The 20,687-nt window shown below is 57.3% G+C and overlaps 1 protein-coding gene across 1 annotated transcript in view; it reads right to left on the bottom strand.

Moving 5' to 3' along the window:
- The window catches only part of TAF4 (TATA-box binding protein associated factor 4), a 62,926-nt gene extending 44,324 nt beyond the window's left edge, over positions 1-18,602 (bottom strand). The window contains exon 1 of the mRNA XM_033094949.1: positions 17,390-18,602. Coding sequence (XP_032950840.1) covers positions 17,390-18,557 — 1,168 coding nt within the window. The 5' untranslated portion in view covers positions 18,558-18,602. The remainder of the gene's footprint in view (positions 1-17,389) is intronic.
- Between the last annotated feature and the right edge of the window lie 2,085 nt (positions 18,603-20,687).

Raw genomic sequence — 20,687 nt, 5'->3', positions numbered from 1 at the left:
CTGCCTCATCTATGCCAGCCAACTGCCCCCTCACAACTGCTGCTTCTCCGGACCCAGCAGTGCTTTTGCCCACCCCGCCGACTGGTCCAGTGGTCACCTATGAGCAAGGAGGCCCTGGGCCAAGGGCCTCATCACCGGAGCCCTGGTTACCTGTCTGCAAAGGGGGCGATCGGGCGCGCAGGAGACGTGCAGTGCCTGGCACTGCCACCCAGTCCCCAGGTGGCACAGAACTCACCACACACCAGGTCCCGCTGCCACCCCATTCTCCCCCTCTGCCCAGGCCCAGTCCCAGGTCCGCCTCCCCTACGACTTATCCCCTGGCCCATCACCTGCCCTTACATGGGGACCAGACTACACTAGGGGACACTTCCTGGACGTGGCAGCAGTGTCCTAAGGCGGTCCCTACCTGGCACCCTCCTCTGACTTCCCAGGGAAGCTGCTCACTGATGACTTTTCCCAAAATATCCCCATTTGTGACAGAAACTCTCAGTAAACTGGGAGGAGGGGGAAACTTCATCAACTTTATCAAGAACATCGACAGAGAACATACAGCAAGCATCAGACTTACTGGTGAGAAACAAAGCTTTCCCACATACCTTGCCAGGTACAACGCAAGGATGCCCCTCTTGCCACTGCTTTTGAACATGGCCCTGGAAGTCCTAGCGAGTGCGATCAAAGGAACGAAAGGTATACAGATTGAAAAGGAAGAAATGAAACTGTCTTTGTTCACAGATCACATGATCATGTATGTAGAAAACCCAAAAGAACTCACCAAAAAAACTCCTATAATAAACAGTTATAATAAGGCTGCAGGACCTAAGATTAATATACAAGTAACCACTTCCCTATGTACCAGCAAGGAACAAATGGGTTAAAACACACCACCATTCACATTAGCACCCAAAACATGAAATGCTTAGGTGTAAGTCTAACAAAATACATACAAGACCTATATGGAGCCAACTACAAAACTCGGATGAACTAATCAAAGAACTAAATAGAGAACATGCTACATTCACGGACAGGGAGCATCAGCATTGTCAAGATGTCCGTTCTTCCCAATTCAATCTAAAGATTCACGGCAATGTCGTCAGACCCCAGCCCGTCACTGTGCGGACCTGGACAGACGGACTCTGACCGTCACCCGGAGAAAAGGCAGAAGACCCAGCACGGCCGACACACTACTGAAAGGGAGGAGCCAGTCGGAGGACTGACGCCACGGGCGTCAGGACTCAGTCTGAAGCTGCAGTAACCGAGACACCGCGGTGCTGGTGAAAGAACAGGCAACAGATCAGCGGACAGACTGGAGAGCCCAGAAACAGACGCACACGGTCCAGTCCACTCACCTCTGACAAAGGAGCAAAGACTGTCTCTTCAACAAACGCTGCTGGAACCACTGGACACCCACGTGCAACAAGACAAATCCACACACAGACCTTACACCCTTCACGGAAATGTATTCACAATGGACCACGAACCTGAGAGTAAAATGCAAAACCACAAAACTCCTAGAGGAAAACAGGAAAAACCCAGATGACCTTGGGGTTGGCAATGCCTTTTCAGATACACCACCAAAGGCGCGATCCACGAGAGAGAAAATGGATGCGCTGAACTTAATTAAAATTAAAAACTTGTTCTACGAAAGACAAATATCAAGAGAATGAGAAGACAAGCCACAGATGGGAGAGATATTTGCAAAAGACACATCTGATTCAGGACTGTTTTCCAAAACATACAAAGAACTCTTAATACTCGATAATAAGAAGATGAAAACCCTGATTTAAAAAGTGGGCCAAAGACCTGAGCACACCTCGCCCAAGAAGATACACAGATGGCAAATAAGCACAGAAGATGCTCCCCATCTCGTCATCAGGGAAACGCAAATTAAGGCAACAAGACAGCCTTGCACCCGTCAGGACGGTCACGATCCAGAGCACCGACACCACACGCCGGCGGGGACGTGGAGCCACGGGAACCCTCAGTCACTGTGGGGAAAGCAAACGGTGCAGCCGCTTTGGAGGACAGTTTGGCGGTTTCTTACAGAGCTAAACATACTCCTAGGATCCAGCAATCACGCTCCTTGGTATTTACCCACAGGAGCTGGAAGCTTGTCCGCACGAAACCTGCACACGGACGTTGACAGCAGCTCTATGCACAATCGCCAGAAGTTGGAAGCCACCGGGATGTCCTCCGGTGGGTGATGGACAAACTGTGAACCTAAAACTACTCTAAAAAAATTCTTTACTTAAAAAAAAAAAATTAAAAACCACTCTCTGGGGGCTGGCCCGGTGGCTCAGGCGGTTAGAGCTCCATGCTCCTAACTCCAAAGGCTGCCGGTTCGATTCCCACATGGGCCAGTGGGCTCTCAACCATAAGGCTGCCGGTTCGACTCCCGCAAGGGATGGTGGGCTGCGCCCCCTGCAACCAGAAAACGGCAACTAGACCTGGAGCTGAGCTGCGCCCTCCACAACTAAGACTGAAAGGACAACAACTTGACTTGGAAAAAAGGCCTGGAAATACACACTGTTCCCCAATAAAGTCCTGTTCCCCTTCCCCAATAATAATAATAATAATAATAATAAATCAACTGAAAAAAAACCACCACTCTGCCTTTGCTAGTATCAGGGACTCCACAGAGAGGTGGCTCTAAACCCCCCCCCCCCCCCCGAAGAAGTAGCCTCTGAGTAGCTGGCTGACTGGCAGAATCATCTACTGTCTGTCCACACCCCTCCTCCTACCAAGACCCCACTAAATCAGGAGGAAAGGAATTTAAACGGTGCCCACCCCCACCAGGAGAAAACAGGAAAAGGACCAGAGATCTCAACAAATGCATGAGGAGAAGGAAAGAGACTCCAGGAAGAAGAGCGGGGAGGAAGGCCTGCTGGGCACTGCCAGGTCCCGGGGAGGGGACGTGCGGGCCGTGGACAGTGACAGTGGACAGGAAGCAGGAGACCACATGGACAGCACGCAGCAGCCGCAGGTCCGGGCTCCAGGCACCGAAATAATGGCTGCGAGGTCCTTTCCTAAGAAGCTGAAGCCGTTCTGGCACCAAAAGTTCCCATGTGACCCCCAGAGATGAGGGCGTCAGGGTGCCATCACGGCTCTCCACCCCTCGCTCCTTTCATGCTCAGAGAAGCCAGGGCCATCCGACACGTCATGAAAGGCTCCACCACGCAGAGAGCTGCGGGCCAACTATGTGCCACGTGCTGTCCTTGGCGCTGGGCATCAGCGGGGCCCCTTCCTTGTGGAACAACTCTGGGGGTGCTGGCAAGATCGGGCACCCAAAACAGAGAGAACATGGGACAACCAACCATCCAAACACAAGAAAGGGCTCCTGACAAATGTAAAGGTGTTTCAGAAAGAGAAGACAGGCAGGAAATTACTTAGAAAGGAAGGAATTCCCCCAGAAATAACAGATACACTGCGCTCAACCTGGAGAGCAGGGGCTTCCAGGGGCCCCGGAACGATGGGAGAGCCGGCGGGACTCACGCCCTGGAGCCCGCAGGCACCCGTGGTGGACGGGACCTCCAACACAGGCTCAGGGCACCTCCTTTTCAGCCAGGCGGGGCTCAGTCACAGGTGCCTGAGGTGCAGGGCAGAGAAGCTGCCGGCCACGCACCCTCCTCTTCTACTTACTCAGCAATGGCTCCAGCAAGACGTCAGCACCAAGGCGGCGGACGAGGCAGGCTGCGGGGCCAGCTTGCCCGGGACAGCCCGTTTACACTTTTCATCCAGGCCATGATCACGTGTCCTCCTTTCACTCTGAAAAACGCCCGGTGAACAATCACCAGAACCCCTGGCTCCCCCAGCCACCTCAGGAGGCTGCGCTCACCCAACCACCCTGGCGACGCGCCCTGCTCTCCAGCCAGCTAGGCTGTGTCTCTGCGGAGAGAACTGTTTATTTCGGGTTTGCTTCTCATGGTGAGGTAACACCTGTTGTGGCCAGGCCACAGTGCACACTGCCCCCCACAAAGTCCGGGGATAGCTGCCCACCGCCCTGCCCCGCCCAGGGGAGGAGGCAGGACTGCCCACCACCTCTTCCCCAGGTCTCTCCCTGCCGTCCAGCCCGAAGCCACCAGCGGCCACCTGCACACCTGCCCTGCTCCGCCGACACCGCGCCGACAGCCGCTGCCCTCGCCAGGGCAGGCTCTCTTTCTCTCCCCCCAGGGGAGATGAGGCTCGGCCATTCAGCTCCTCACCCTCCCTCGTCCAGGAGGCCAGATCCAGGAAGGCCACACGGCACAGCCTGATGACACCGCCCTCCCCCTGGCTCGGCGTCCCTCCCGCCCAGTGCTAGCTCCTGCTTTTTCACCCAGCGACCTCCTCCAAGGGGCCTGACCAGACAGCTCAAGTCCCACAGCGGCTGGCACCACCCCGTCCCTCCCTGCAGCCTGCTGGCTGTCCTGCCCTATGACACTGGGGCCCTGGGCCCTGGCCCCTGTGGCAAACCTGCCTCGTCCCACACGAATGTACCGAGGAGCCAGCACGAGCCACAGGTGCTGTGAGCATCTGACCCAGCTACGCTGAAGGCACACACGGGTTCTGCAGGGGGCCGGGGGGAAGGGAGGCCAGCGCTCAGAGAACCTGACCTGGGCGACACGCGACATGGCCACGCCTTGGATGCAGGGGGTTAACTATGATGCACTAAAATTAACATCAGCTTCTCATACCTTCAGGGTTTTGTGCCTTGTCACATGCTACTAGAAACTTCAAATTACACGTGTGCCTCGCATTTCATTCCTACTGGAGAGCACGGTTCTAGAATCTCTAAGAAACTGTCTTTAGACTCCATTCCCACGTCTGTTCCCCTTCTGAAACAAGGTCCCCGAAACACTGCTGAACCCAGGGCACTGCCTCAGCTCCCACTCAGAACTGGCCCGTCCAGCTTGCAGGGGCCAAACAGAAAGGTGTCCCCACCTCCCCAACCAGCCACCGACACATGACAGGTGAAGACACTCACCTTGGTGACAAAATCCTGACCCCAGGACCTGGCCCCCACCCCCCGGGGGCTCCCGCTGTCCCACCCCTAGCTGTCACAAAGTACCAGAACAGGTCTCTGAGCTGTCTTCTTTTCCCCCTGCCTATACTGCCCTTCCCCCAAGACAGATTTAAAATATCATCAGCCTTTTAGGGACCCACCACATCCAGAGGCCCAGCCCTGGACCCACCTGTGAATTTCAGACTCACATGTCAATTCTCTCGGACCCCCCACCTGGAAATGCAGTGGACATCCCCGACATGCACACCCAGAAGCAGCCTGAGTTCCCACACACCAATGGCTCGTGTGTTGCTGGAAAGTGGAAATCTGTACAGTCCTGTGGGTGGCATGTGGCAGTGTCTCCTGAGCTGACCACCCCCCAGGACAACTGTGCTCCTTGCTTCCCCGGCAGGGGACCCAGCAAGCCGTGAGGGCCCTTTCCAGGAATGACCGAAAGAGGGTGAAGCGTGGTGCTGGCTCCATACAATAGAATACCACCCAGCACAGGATGGAAGGGTCTCGGCAACGTGACACTGAAGTGGCAAAGGCCCCATAAGATGACCCACAGCATGGCACCCTCTCTACAAAGTTAAACGTGAAATCAAACACGTCATCCAGGAAGAGGCCGTGAGCAGGCGGGACAAGGGACGCGAACGTGCGGTGGCCACGGTGACACACCGCGAGGGAGGAGGGGGCCGGACAGTCACCCGGCACACCGGCGGGGCCCCAGCTCTCTGGGACGTGCTTGCAGATGCTTATTAAAGTGTTACGATAACCACATAAGTACAGCAGGCCGTGCAGGGCCCAAAGACTGTGACTAATTCAGTTCTACGCTTCTGAGACCCAAACACATGTACCTGTTCTCACCTAGTCCTCCGTCTCAATTAGAGGCCTTCCACAGTCACGGCCCCGCCTGCCACGTGGAGACCACGACCGCCTCCGGGAGGCCCCGACTCAGGCCCCCGGCATCCCCGGCACGCGAGGGAGCGAGCGCCATGCTGATGGTGACGTTCCACAGTGAACGCAGCACAGCCGTGCCCTCTGCCTGCATGTAAGGCCACAGAGAGTCACCTGCACAGGCTCAGAAGCACCTGCCCCACCGCCAGGACCCGACGGCATAGGCGCAGTGAGACACGCTGGTCCTGAGGAAGTGCCTGGTTCTGCTGTGGGGACCACAGAGGACGGTGTCCAGCAGCCACACTGGAGGTGGGGATTGGAGGTGAGGACTATTCTCGGCAGAGCAAGAGCGGCTGAAGGTGCAGCCGTGACCTGGCGTGCTGACCGATGCGGGAGGAGGTGAGCGTCTTCTGGGGCCAAGGCAGACTGGGACCCCACCCCCGTCCCCAAGGTCAGGCCATGGTCGGGAGTCTGGGCTTCCTTCTAGAAGCAACGAGAAACTAGTAAGGTTGTGAAGTGGAACAGCCTCCGCAGGGGGCCAGTGAGAAGCAGCCAGAAGGGAGCGCAGCCCTGAGGACAGTGGGCCAAGCACGGAGACCGCGCCCTCACTGCCGGGAGCTCCACCTGACACCTGCCCGCCATGCTGCACTCAGCGTCCTGCTGGCTCCGGAAGTTTCAAAGGACACACAGTTACAAGAAAACTCCAGGCGTCTCCCAGCCAGAACACAGGATTGCATCAAGTTACCCTAGGAGCTGCAGATCTCTTTAAGAGCAATTAAATCTGACAGGTGAAGGTGAAGGGCCCAGGCACAGGCCCGCACCCCAGCCCCCCAGAAGCAGCCACCTGCAGCGAGTCCCAGGACAGCCTTGGACAACCTCCCACCCTCCAACACATGCCCATGGCCTGCGGGGACAACACAGATCCCAAATGTGGCCCTTCACAGCTGCAAACGCACACACACCGAGAGCACACCACTCTGCGCTTTCACACGTCCCTGCGTGACAGCGTCTCTTCTTCAAGGAGCTGAAACTCTGCCCGTGTCACCAAGGCCAGGCCTGTAGCTCCACACTGGAGCCACAGTTTTCTCTAGAGCAGCAGGTCCCAAGCAGGTGGCCAAGCCGACCCCATCCCGGAGCGTGGTCTCAGAAACCCATGCAGAGGTGTGTCTGGACTGTGAAGTCCCACGCTGGAGACGGCAGCCTGCCCGTGGTCCCCAAGTCAGGACCCACGTAGCACATCAGTGGTTTCCAAACCTCGGCACGTAGCGGAAGCAGGGGTCGGCACTGAGTATCTGGAACCCGGCCTGGACCCCAAGGACCCTGGAGGGCACAGCTCAGGGCTCTCCACGCCTCCCCGAGCTGGACGAGGCACCCACTGCAGGTGGCCTGGGGCCGTCTGGACCACGTCACTCCAGGGCTTTCAATGCAGACATTCAGACCTGAGTTTCTTAACTGCTGAATACATAACAAAGTGGCACCAAACCTGACTGGTTATCTCATGAGCCCAAAGCAGCAGAGAAAATTCTGGTGTGTCCAAAATGAACAGAAGAGACAGAGTGTCGACGTGAGAAACAGCACCAGGGGCCAGAGTGGCTGGGGATGTTCCATTTCAGAGCCGACACACGTTTCCGCCCCCCTTACAAACACATCACGGTGGCCCCATCAGGGAGTCACTCCTGAGGACAGGCTGCAAGATCGGAGCTGAGCTGCTCCTCAGCTACTGTTTGCTGACCAACCGACTGACCAAACTCACAAACCACTGCCCGGCCCGCGAGGCCACAAGTGGGGCCACTGCTTGTCCACCAGGACAGCCCCCAGGCAGAAGAAAGGGACTCATGTCCCCAGACCAGGCCACCCCTCCAGCTGGCATGACCACCTCAGCCTGAGCAAAACAGAGCCTGCAGGAGCTGTTCGGACCTTTCAAGGCTGGGCCCACGAAGCACAAGAAGTTCAGTGGCTGCCGGACAGTCTTTACGTCCCTCACCTGGGTCTCCAGGACAGATGGCACGTGTGCTACCATGTTTCCCCAAAGAGAAGACCTCGCCGGACAATCAGCTCTAATGAGTCTTTTAGAGCAAAAATTAATATAAGACCTGGTCTTATTTTACCGTAATACCGGGTCTTACATAATATAATATAATACTATATAACATAATATAATACTGGATCTTATATTCATTTTTTCTCCAAAAGCTGCATAAGACCTGATGGTCCGGCTAGGTCTTATTTTCGGGGAAATGGTAGCTCCTGGGGACAGCTCCTCATCGTGCAAACACTCCATTCCATGGACTTTCTCTTCCAAAAGCCTGGGCCCCATGCATCGGCCCCTCACTGTGGGCCCAGCCCCTCCAGGGAAGTGACGGAGGGGTCTTTGATAAGCCACCTCACCTACCGGCCTCTTCATCCAGGGAGATTCTCTTCCCAGGACAGTGTGGCTCCAGAAATCTAGACTCAAGAATCTGTCCGTCAGCACCCAGCAGGAAGACCACCACCGCACACACGAGAACTGCAAAACCACCTGAGCTTATCAACGCAGGTGCCACACCAAGAATACCAACGTCCGTTCTAAGCCATCTTCATAAGTGAGAAGGCAGAGAAGCCATGACATACTTGCTATCTTCATAACAGACATTCCCTACAGCATAAAAAGCTCTTAAGGGGTTGGCCCGGTGGCTCAGGCGGTTGGAGCTCCGTGCTCCTAACTCAGAAGGCTGCCGGTTCGATTCCCACATGGGCCAGTGGGCTCTCAACCACAAGTGCTGGCTCAACTCCTCGAGTCCCGCAGGGATGGTGGGCAGCGCCCCCTACAACTAAGATTGAACACGGCACCTTGAGCTTAGCTGCCTCCTGGATGGCTCAGTTGGTTGGAGCGCATCCTCTCAACCACAAAGTTGCCGGTTCGACTCCCGCAAGGGATGGTGGGCTGCGCCCCCTGCAATTAGCAACAGCAACTGGACCTGGAGCTGAGCTGCGCCCTCCACAACTAAGACTGAAAGGAGGACAACTTGAAGCTGAACGGCACCCTCTACAACTAAGCTTGAAAGGACAACAACTTGACTTGGAAAAAAGTCCTGGAAGTGCACACTGTTCCCCAATAAAGTCCTGTTCCCCTTCCCCAATAAAATCTTTTTAAAAAAAAATAAAAAACTCTTAAAACAGCAGTACCCCACAGAAAGGCCTGCAACTGAATGGCCCAGCTTTGCCTGGCCCCACGTGCCCACCCTCTCCCTGGCCTCTCCTTGGCGGCCACCTCTCCCCGTTGCCACCCTCTACACCGCTGGACACCGCTGGACAGTCTGCCCAGGAGGCAGCCTTCACTGCTCTTCCAGCACAAGACTCCCTTGGGGGTTTCAGCCCCATGAACGTAAATTCCATCAAATGCCATGACTCCCAGATTCTGACCTCTCCCCAAGCTCCCATATACCTGATGTTTCTTCCCGGAAATGGCATCTCAAACTTAACATGTCCAAACAGGGATACCTGTCCTCCTCCCCACCCCCACTGTTCCCCCAGAGAAGGCTCTACCTTCTCCCGACACGTGTCGCTGCGGTCCCCAATCTCAGTTGCCCTAAGGTGCCCAAACCTGTCAGTAAGTCCTGTATGTCCACAGCTCTCCCTCCACCACCACACAGCGCCCAGGCCCAGCCGCCCGCCCTCGCCTGGATGCTGCTGCCCCTGCCCCCTCCACCCCTGCTGTCATCCTGCCCCTCACCGCCACCACCTCTGCATTCCATAGCCCACAGACTCAAAAGTGATACCAAAACAAATCAGCTTCTACCGCTGCCTGCCTAAAATCCTCCCACGGCTTCCCAACACACCTGAAACAGACAACCCTGTGGCACACCGGCCTACGACGGCTGTGTGACCCAGCCGGCCCCACCTGTCCCCATGGGCCCTCACACCCATTCCAGCCAGAACCCCCTCTCTGACCCACCCTCGGGCCCCTGCTCCGTCCTGTACCTGGAACCCAGGTCACGGGCTGCACACTGGCTCCCTCCTCATCACCCAGATCTCGGTTCCAATGTCACCTGCTCAGAAAGGCCACCCCAACAATCTAGCAGTGCCCTCTTGGTCACTCGGTCTGGCATGCTCTTGATCCTTATCACACCGAGGATGGGAAAACGGGCTGACACTCTGCCTACCTGCTGACTGCCCAGCCCCCACCCCAAGCGAAGCCCCTGGGAGCAAGGGCTCTGTCAGCCTTGAAACAACCCCCCCAAACCGCCCCCCCACTAGGGGTCCGAGCACCCACAACAGCCCCGCTCACTGGCCCAAAAGGCACCCTAGAATGAACAAATGCAAATGCACCAGTCTCCACCAACACCCACGTGAGAGGCTGGACCTCACTTAGGCAAAAGAAATGCAAATTAAAACGAGATACAACTTTCTCAAGGAAGCCTGCAGAATGCGTTGGTCCCTCAAAAGTGATCTTTTGGGCCTGGGTCTAAAACCATGGTGTTCAAAGTGCCCACAGTACAAAGGCAACTGGTATCAAAGATCTGCAAATGCTCGACCCATCAGACGCACACAGAGCTGTGCAAAGACCGTCACCTAAGGTCACTGATCTCAGCAGTGTCACAGAGGCCTGTGACCGTGGAGAACCAGGAGACAGGAGCTTCAAAGCCCACCAAGGGAGGGGGCTGCACTCAACACGGCAGGTTCAGGCGGCTCACGCGTGGCGGGTGGGACCACGGGTGACCCAAATGTAAAAGTCACAGCACATCTGCTTCCAGCATGGGCTGAGATGACAGACACCAAACTGCCAACAGTCTGGGCACAGCTACAGCACAAGGGGCTTTATTTTCTCCTTCACAGTTTCCTCTCTTTCTCAACTTCCTATAATGAATAAAACTAATTTTATAATCAAAAAAAGCAGTAGGAAAAGAGTCATTTTCAAGGGACTAATAATTATTTATTAACAGTTAAAGCTTCCTTTAACAAACTCAAGAATGCTTTCTCTTTTTTTGTCGGTTAGCTCAGTTGGTTAGAGCGTGGTGCTGCTAACACCAAGGTTGCCGGTTCGATCCCCACATGGGCCACTGTGAGCAGTGCCCTCCTTAAAAAAAAAAATTGCTTTCCTTTCCCACTCTTCAAATAACTGTCATCACACTTAGGGTGCCACTGTTTTGCAGCATTTTGACAGGTCAAAGTCAACACGCCGTGGGCCTGGCCCGTGATTTGCTGTGCTCACGACCACCTACTTCAACCTGGATATGGAGCATATCCGAAACCACCAAGACCAGCTCCTATGGAAGGTATAAACATGTCTTTACAAACTCGTCTCGAGCAGTTGGCCCACTGCTCGAACCGCAGCTTAAAAATGGAGAAAGCTGTCTCCCTCGCTCTTCCCGCCGTGATGCTGGCAGGACGTCCGCACAGCCCCTTCTTCCCAATGCGCTCGGGCTCCCTGCTGACCCCACGGGCCTTTCTCCGTCCTGTGCAGTGTTCCGGCCGCCTGTCGCCGCTCTACCCACCGGGCACACACCTGCCTGGCGGGTGCACAGCACTGGGGGGAGGCTTTAGCTGTCCTGCTCCTGGTGTGCTGCTCTGTCCACTCAGACCACTGACCGCCCCCCCGCCCCCAAAACAAGTCAATGCAGAGCCACAGAACCTTCTACTGCTGCACTCAGGTTCCAAAGCCTGACCTCCAGTTTGACGCAGTCATGAAGACCGGCTTTAGCTTTGCCCTACCTCTGCAGTATGAGCTCCCTAGTGTGGGCACGGCCACCCCGCACCACCCCCTTCACCCAGACACACTCCTCCTCACAAGTCTGGGGGTCAACAGAAGCACGTGTGTCATTTCCTCGCAAGCCACGTGGAAGAGGCAGAAGGTCCCATCAAGGCTCTAATTTCACGACGGAAAAATCGAAGTCCAACTGAGTGTCACAGGCTGCAGAGGACTCTGAGCTCACGGTGACAACGGTGGCCACCAGGGAGCTCCATGGCCTCCATCCCCGCCTGTGTCCCCGTCCTCCGTCCCCTCACAGAGCAGCGCACAGCTAGGTGGACAGCCACAGAAGGAAGCCAAATGGGGGGGAGGGGAGGATGCCTACGAACTTTTAAAATGGGGGCGGGTCCCAAATTATGGGCAATTTTCATATCTCTGTTTTCTGAAGGTTTTAATGACTTGGCACAGATGTTCCCGGATGTGTAAACATCAAAACTTCTAATTCAAAGCGTTCATGGCCCTCCTGGGATCAAGTCCCCAGTCTTCCAGCATAACTTGACCGCACTTGGTCCACTTTCCAGAGGTGCCGAAGTCCAAGAGTTTGGAACTTACAGCGGAAAACAGAACAGACCCCTCAGCCAGCAGTGCCCAGCACCCAGGACGGAAGGTCCCTGCGAAAGCCCCTCCCCCGGGCTGTCCTCCTTCCTTTAACTGGTAACTAGCCGAGGCCTGACTAAGTCAGTCATCTGCGGCCTCCAGCCCCAGGCAAGTTGCAGAGCTGAGAGCCCTGACAGCGCTGCTGCCCAGGGCTGAAGAGAAAACCTAAGACTGCCGGGACCATCAACGTCAAGAAAAGGAAACGTGCTTTGGAGAACGATGCGAATTTCCCCAAATCTCAGGCAACTTTCTCCAGAGTCCTTTTAAATCTCTGCTTCAAGATTTTCAAAACAGCTGTTAATCATGTTTTTTTTGATCAGCTTACACTGACTAGCTGTTTATAGAAAAGCTTTCTTCCAATGTATCAGTGAGATGAAGAAGGCAGCACGTTCACACTGAAATGCGCCTGGCAAGCCTGTCAGGAGCCACCTTCCTTCTTCTTAAGGTTTCAAGGAAACAGGCACAGGCCGCCCTGCTGCTCTGTGTCACGGAGCAGCGTCATTTCTAGGGCAGGGCCTGAACTGGGTCACTCCCGTTCTGATCAAACACCACTGGCGAGGGGACCGGCGTCCACCTGTCAGAAACTCTGTGCAGGTGTTTATGGGAAACTCCCACACACAACTGAGAGGCCAGGCACTCAACCTCCCAGGTAGTGGGGACAGAATGACCCTGGGAGCCCCGCCCTCTGGCCCCTGGGGTTCATCAACCACCCACGTAGTCAGGATACCACTTTTCCTAACTGCTTTCTTATGGGGCCTGAACAAATAGGGACCCACCCCTCATGTGGCAAAACATAAAGGGCTTAGGAAGCCGCCCACTTTTCAAACTCAAGTCATTCTGCCCTAAACACAGTACACAGTGAAAACAGACACCCAGGAGGATACAAGGGACTCCTTTCCTGGTTGCTACAATGTGAGGACCACCAGACAAAAACACCCGCATATGCGTGAAACATCATCCCGACCCAGCCCCCAGAGGGCTCTGTCCACCCTACAGGCCATGGGGACAGCGAGGAGCGAAGTACAGACAGAGGGTGCGGAAGGGTGCCCTGCTCAACCTGCGGCCGCCCCTCCAAGCCGGCAGTGTGGAGGCGACCTCTGTCCTACACTGAGTAGAACTAGTCAGAGCAGGTGTGTACGCTGGCAAAAAGTTACTTTTCTTTTTTCTTTTCAAATGTCACTGTTATCCAAGTGTATCAAAAGGACAATTCGGTTAAGGCCTTTGGCCTAAAGCGAGGCCGACGCCCAGGTCCACAGCCTCTGCAGGCAGCTGCGACTCTGTCATCCCCGCCCCCCCACACCCCCCCACCCCACCACCTGCATGACACGTCCCCCAGGTCTATGACCCACCTGCGACAACCTGGGCAGCTTTCTCACTGACAGACCAGCGTCAGCCACCGCAGCAGACTCCCGGGGCACTGAGAACACAGCCCGTCTGGACACGGTTTTGATGGGAAAGAAACTGTCTGCAGACATTGCTGCTTCCAGAGCAGTTTAACGTCTGAAAACCAGTGCAAATGTGACGGGACTGGGCCAGCGCAAGCGTACAAGCACCACTTGACAGCGGTGTGCACCGTTCACGTTGCTGCAATTTCAGTGCTTCAGAAATGGTCAGCCCCACTTTCCAGCTGGGAAAACTGAGGCTCCGAAGAACCCCACATTCTGTCCCAGGTCAGAAAGCAACAGTACCCTCAAGGAACAAAATCTAAACTTCTAAGAATGTCCCTTGTGCCAAAACACTTGCTGCAAGCATTGGCCACCAGAATTTCCAGTGCCTGTAAGCTCAGTGCCCAGCCCCACACGCTCTGCCACCCAGCTGGGGGCAGCCCTCCCAGAGCTCAGCGTGGTGGCCCCAGCAGCACGGTCAGCCGCTTCTGCACTCTTTCTTTTCCTGCGGACAAATAATTCAATTCCCAGTGACTGGGAACCAACGCCCCAGACACCTGTCTCCATGAGCCCTTGAACCTCGGAAGTGTTCATTTTCAATGAGTCTCATGAAAATGTTCCCTAGGCCATTGTATCTAGTCCAAGGGGGAAACGGTGCCTGCCCTGGAATGAGAGCCTGTACTGGCCAAGCCTCAGAGCAACAGGGGGCAAAGCCTCTGCGAAAGCAGGACACACATACACACCGCAGAAAACGCTCACTGGCCACGCCAAAGGATAACCTTTAGAAATGGGGACCTTTAAGGTAACACCTACCTGAAAAGCTCTCTTAAAACCAGTTCTGCACGTGCTAATTTGTGTCATATCACTGTTTTCTTCTTTCAACTATAATCACAATGTTACTGTGATGTTACAACTACTCTAAGATATGTAAGACCAACCAGCGCGTCCCAGTGCTCTGGGGACAACAGTCTTTATGAAATTTATTAGGCTGGCACTGATTAATAAAATGATATACGTTTCAAGTGTACAACTGTGTAATACGTCATCTGCCAGTTCTCCTTCCATCACTACAAATTTGACCCCCTTTCCCCTCTTCTACCACCCCCTTCACCCCTTACCCTGACAACGGCCTTCTTGTGTGTCCTTCTTAGTCCCATGGTGGACAAAATTTAGATTCTGGTAGTTTCAAAGGAACAAACTAATCACAAAAACAAACACATCTCTTTACAAGACTGTCCTGACAGAACATCAAGACGGAGTTTGCTACAACCAAAGTCGGCATGAGCTCACCAGGGCTGTGAGACAAGCATGAAAGGCCTAGGACTGGCCCTCAAGGCCTAGTGACACCTGTCTCTCTCCCCTCCCACCCCGGACTCTGACCTACAGGAAGGGAAGGCGCGGGGAGGGGCACGCCCTCCTTCACAACTGTCACCAGTCTGTTACTTCACTTGACACCTATGTGTGGCTGTGACACCTGGCAGGCTCCTAATCCCTTCTTCCTACGTGGGTATCAATGACTTGTAACAAGAATTAGCCACTACCCTACGTCTACTCCGTCTTTATAAGTTTTTATGATAAAACGCTGCAATGAAGAGAAAATACCATATAGAATTTAATATTTTCTGACCAATCAACTAGACGCAACTAGAATTTCCTGTCATTTTGATTTACTGAACTAAATTGCACTATTTAAAAGAGGGTACTTGGTTTGGGGGCACTGGGAAAAGTTTAACTACACTTCTTTTTGTTTCTACTGTTATTAAAATGAAGTAATATAATTAATCAGCGTCCCCAATCAGTATGTCAACATGCACGAAGAGACGCGCGTAAATCTTTTATTTTCTAGAAAGCACTTGGCCTCTTCACACACAGCTCTCAGCATTTGTCACGCAAATGTCAACACGAGCTGTTCTCTGCTCTCACACAGGACTAATGCAAAGACTCATGAGAACTCACGCAACGAGTCAGTGTTTTTACAGTTTTTATCAAGGAGTTGTCTGCTTCTCACGTGAACACATCCTTAATACTGACATTTGAACAGAGATGAAAGTGAGTCCACGGTCACCCATGACAAAGACAGGACACCCTTTTTGAACCACAGCTTCCTCCCCCAGAAGAAAAACGGCAGGGGCTGCACCTATACTGAGGCTCAGAGGAAGGGGATCCAGTGAACCCCAAACCACCACACCTGCAGGCCTCATGCAGCACCAGCGGCCTCTTCACCACCCCTGCACACCTGGCCAAGCACCTGCCTCACAAACTTCACTGACAAACTCGCCCACTTTTAAATAACAAAAGCGGAATGTGGGGACCATCCTGGTAAGAGAAAGACAAATCTAAAGCCAACAGGACCACCGAAAGGACATGGCCGTGGACAGGTCAAAAGTATCCTACGTTTTACATAATGAACTATAAGCACGAATTTCCTGTTTTAAATGTAACTAAAGATCAGCCTATACATTCTCCACTTACAGGTCAGGAGGCACATCAACGAACAAAAGAGAACCGTCAATGAAACACCCTGACAAACTCAGAAACAAACACAACATGTCATGAGCGGCATCTCACACCACCTCTTCCTCCTCAAGCACGGGTGCCCCAGTAGCCCCTGGTTGGGGCTGCACCCTTTCTCTACCAGTGCCCGTACAGAAACAGGTCCCCGCCACGCTCTGCACCACTGCCCAAGCTCACTGACTTGGACAGGGAAACCCTGCCTTCTTAACACGCTGAAATTCCTTTTCAGGGTGACCCATGCTCTTTCCAGCAAGCACGAGGAGACACGGAGGTGCTGTTTCTACTACTTCTGCCACCACAGCAGCTGCTCCAGCAGCACATGTTACTACACAGCCAGGGAGGAGCTCTCCAGAAGCTCAGCACTCACTCCACGCTGACGAGTGCAGGGGACAGAAGAGAGAAAATGGCACAGCAAGTGCTCGAGTTTCCCTCTGCCTGGGAATCCCAGAACCAAGCGGCGACACAGAACGCTTGGGGGATCTTGCACTGTCACACGCAAAGAAGCGCCAAGATGACAGGAAACTGAGTGGACTCACTGAGCGCGCTGGGCTCCGTGAGGTCCGGCACCATCTGACCCTCCAGGAGACCCGCTGACTGGACAGCATGTGCCCGCCGCTGGTGTCACTGGACGGTCATGATCAGAGGAACCAGGCGTCCTCTAAGTGATCACACGGAGCTGAACCCCACTGTGGGATGGGAAGGGCTGAAATCCCAGGAAGGCTGTGTGCCCAGGAGTCCTCCAGGGCTCACCTGGGGTGCCTGTCATCCTGGTGTTAGGAGGGAAGCAGCAGCTTTCCATGCAGACCTGCCCAGCCTCAAGGAGGGGACGTCACTCTGCACGACCCACCGGGAACACCATCACAGCCCCGAAACTAAAGGAGCAGGGAAGCTCAGTGAGGACACAGACCATATGTCTGATCCCTGACACAAGAGGGGAAGTGCCAAGCGTGGGAAGACCATGGACCCAGGCCATGTCTCTCCATCCTGTATAACCCAGCAAGGTGTCCCGGCAGCGCCTGCTGCCACTGCACTGCACGGAGGACGGGAGGAGAACTGTGAGCACCGGCCCAGAAACTTTGCAAGGCAAGGACATAAACTGAAACCAACCTCTGCACCAGGTAAGAGACCCCAGCTGCCACAGGACACCGGGACGTGCAAGAACACATTCTCACCCCGGGTGACATCCTGCCCCTGGGCACGGCTACAGCTCGGCTCCCACAGGCCCGTGCCAGACCCTACAACTTCCTGGACTCCCAGCTGGGACAGCAGACTCGCGCGTCGCTCACTCACCTGGGGGCAGCTGAAAGTTCTGGATGTTGGTCGGGTTCTGGGGCGGCTGTGGCAGACGAGGGGCCAAGACGGTGGGCGTCAGCGTGGCCCGGATCCCGCTGGTGGTGACCGAGGGCGTGCGGGGCAGGCTCTGGGCGACAGCGCTGGCCGAGCCCTTGGGCAGCCCGGTGGGGGTGCCGGCGGCGGCGGCGGCGGCGGCGGCGGGCAGCGCCCCTTGCATAGTTGGCCCGAGGATCATGCCAGGCCCCGCGCCGGCCGGGCAGCTGGCCGCCAGGGTCTGCGGCGGCGGGGGCGCCGGCGGCGCCGCGGTCTTGGGCGAGTCGGCCTTGGCCACCTGCGCGGGCGGCGCGGCGGGCCCGGGCTGACTGTTGGCGGCGGGCGCCGGGGCGGGAGCGGGCGCTGGGGCCGGGGCGGGAGCGGGCGCGGGGGCCGGGGCCGGGGCGGGTGCGGCGCTGCCCCCGTTCTGCGCGGCCGCCGGGGGGCCCGCCGGGGCACCGGGCGGCCGGGCCAGGCTGGCGACGGCGGGCGGCGGCGGCGGCGGGGCGGCAGCGGGCGCAGCGGGCGCGGGGGGCGCGGGGGGTGAGGGGGCAGGGGGCGCGGGCGCGGCGGGCGCGCCGAGGCGGGGCGGCGTGCGGGCGGCGGGCCCGTTGAGCAGCAGGCTGGCGGCAGGTGCGGCGGCGCGCGGCGAGTTCCCCGGCGCGGCGCTCCCATTCAAAGTTTGCGCGGCGCCGGGGCCGCCGGGCGGGCCGTTGCGGGCGGCGGGCTTGACGGCGGGCGCGGGCGCGGCCCCCGGTCCCGAGCAGGCCCCGGCTCCGGGCCCCGGCGGCGCGCTGGCCTCGAGAGCGCTCAGCTTGGCGGCCGGCCCTGCGGGGACAAGCGGGGCGGCGCGGTGAGGACGCGGGCCCGGCCGGCTTCCGGCCACGCTCAGGCCGCGCCGCGCTCTACCTGCGGGGGGCGGCTCCGGCGCCGCGGCGGGCGCGCCCTCGGCCGCTCCGGCTCCGGCGTGGTTCCCGAGCGCGCCGGCGGGTGCGCGGGGCGCGAGGTGGTGGTGCTGGGCCGCGCTGGCCGCCAGCTGCGACTCGAGCGAGCCCACCAGGTCGCTCACCACTTTCTCGTCCACCTCGCTGTTGAAGAAGACCTCGTCCAGCAGATCCGAGCCCGCCGCCATCTTTCCTCCTCGGCCCGCCGCCGCCGCCGCTCGGCCGGCGCTGGGCGGGGAGGCGGCTCCGCGCGGGCGGGCGGGCGGGCGGGCTGGCGGCCGGCGGGGGCGGGCGGGGGGCGGCGCGCGCCGGGCGGGGCGGGGGCGGCGGCCGGGCGGGGGGCGCGGGCGGCCGGCGCGGGGGGAGGGCGGCGGCGGCGCATTACGCAGGCGCGGCGGCGCGCCCGCCCCCGCCCGCCGCCCGGCGCTTCGCCATTGGCCGCGGTGCCCCCCCGCCCGGTAGCCGGGCGCCTCGCCATTGGTCGCGGCGCGCGCTTAAAAGGCGCGGCCAATGGCTGCGAGCGGCAGAGGCCGGGGCGCGGGCGGGCGTCCGGGCACAGCGGCCGGGCGGTGGGCGCCGGGGTTCTGCGGGCTGTGGGGGTGCGGGCTGCCGGGCGGGCCCGGGGTCGACCGCGGGAGGCCGCGGCGGGCTAGGATCGCGGCCGAGGCCTGCTGGGGACGGCGATGGGGTCTCGCTCTTTGTCTCCGCTGCCTCCAAAATGGCTGCGGCCGGAGCCGACGGGAGCTGACTGGGCGCCCAGCGGGCGAGGGCGCGGGGACGCCGTGCTCCGGGGACCGGGAGCCCCTCCGAGCCGCCGCCCGCGGTGACCGTGCGCTCGTGGAGGGCGGGGGCAGGGGTCCAGGGTGGGAAGGCGCCCCGGCGTCGGCGCCATTGCTCCGGGCGGGGCGGGGCGAACGCGCTGGGTCCTCTACTAGGCGCTCGCGCAGGAAGCGTGCGGCGGCCGGCCGGGCGCGGGGACCACTGCAGAGCTTGCGGGGCGCGGGCCGGAGGACCCGTGCGCCCCGACCCAGGCCGGTCCCCGGCTGAGTCAGCCTGAGGCCTCTCCGGAGTGACTGTCATTTCATCCGGCCTCACGGTTCCCAGACACGAGTGTCTTTTATAAATTATTAGGTGAGCCAACCGCGCCTGCGGGGACCGGTAGCTGGATAGGGAGCAGTCCGATCTGGAGGGCCCTTTCTGTTCCTCGTTTCCTGTAAGTCATCTCAAATCATGTTTACAAGCGCCTCTATAAACTATTTCAGAGAAAATTCTCTCTGCGTTTGTTTTTTGTTGTTGTTGTTGTTTTGGTTTGGTTCTTTGTGTTTCACCAAAAGATGGTGTTCTGGGACATTTTTAGTGGTATTTCTTCTCCTTTTTTGGGGGAAGCCCAGAGAGAAGTGTTCTCAGGCCTCACTGGCAAAATGGGAGATCAAAGGAGCAGGCTCCTGCCGAAGGGATTGTGGCCCCGGTAACACAGACCTCAGCACAATAAGGGAAACAGTTGGCAGTAAACGTCCTCTCCAGCCACGCTAACAAAAGGCCCATCCAGCTGGGCTGTTGTGCGGGCTCCACGCAGCTTTTCAAACCCTTGGGCTGATTTCTGGGTCACCCTCCCCAGCTTCCCAAAGAGCAGTAGGGACTGGAGTCCAGGAAAAGTGCTTCCCCGGGGGACAGTGTCAGGTAAATCCTCCAAGGATAAGTGGAATTTTAGCACCCAGAGGACAGGAAAGGAAAGGAACTACCAGGGTTCAGGGGCGCCCTGGGGTGGAGAACTGGGTGCCTGCGTACCTTGACCCAGCCTGGGCTGGTAGTCTAGTTCTTAAACAAGAGCAGAAATGTGGAATTGTGTGTAACCGCTTGTCCTCTTTAAATGTTGACAACTAGTTAGAACATTTTAAAGTGGACCAGACAAAAACGTCAGCAAACCAACCTCGGCCCTCGGTGCAACATGTGTCGTAGGAAACGCAGAGGGTCTACCATAGTCTACACTCAGATAGAAATCAAAACACTCAGATGGAAATCAGGGGTGCTAGCAGGCAGAACGCTGGATGCCTCTAGGAAGTGAAACACAGCTTCAGAGGCCTCTCCAAGGCCTGTGGCTGTGGGGGAGGGGACCCATTCTTAAGCCCGCCCCTGCTACATGACGCAAATCCTCAGTAGAGAAAGGTCACGGGTGCCATCTCAGGCTGCTCCTGTTTGCCCACAGCGTGGTGAACTCCTGAGTTCCCTGAAGGCCCACCAGAACCCCTCCAACCCGGTGTGCTCCCCGGGCCTCCAAAAGCTGGGCTCGGCGTCCTTGGATGCCCTCCACAGCCCCT

Source organism: Rhinolophus ferrumequinum, chromosome 23 (assembly GCF_004115265.2).
Source record: "Rhinolophus ferrumequinum isolate MPI-CBG mRhiFer1 chromosome 23, mRhiFer1_v1.p, whole genome shotgun sequence".
NCBI lineage: Eukaryota > Metazoa > Chordata > Mammalia > Chiroptera > Rhinolophidae > Rhinolophus > Rhinolophus ferrumequinum.
Note: the sequence above shows the minus strand (reverse complement) of the source record. Positions and strands in the feature narration are given on the sequence as shown.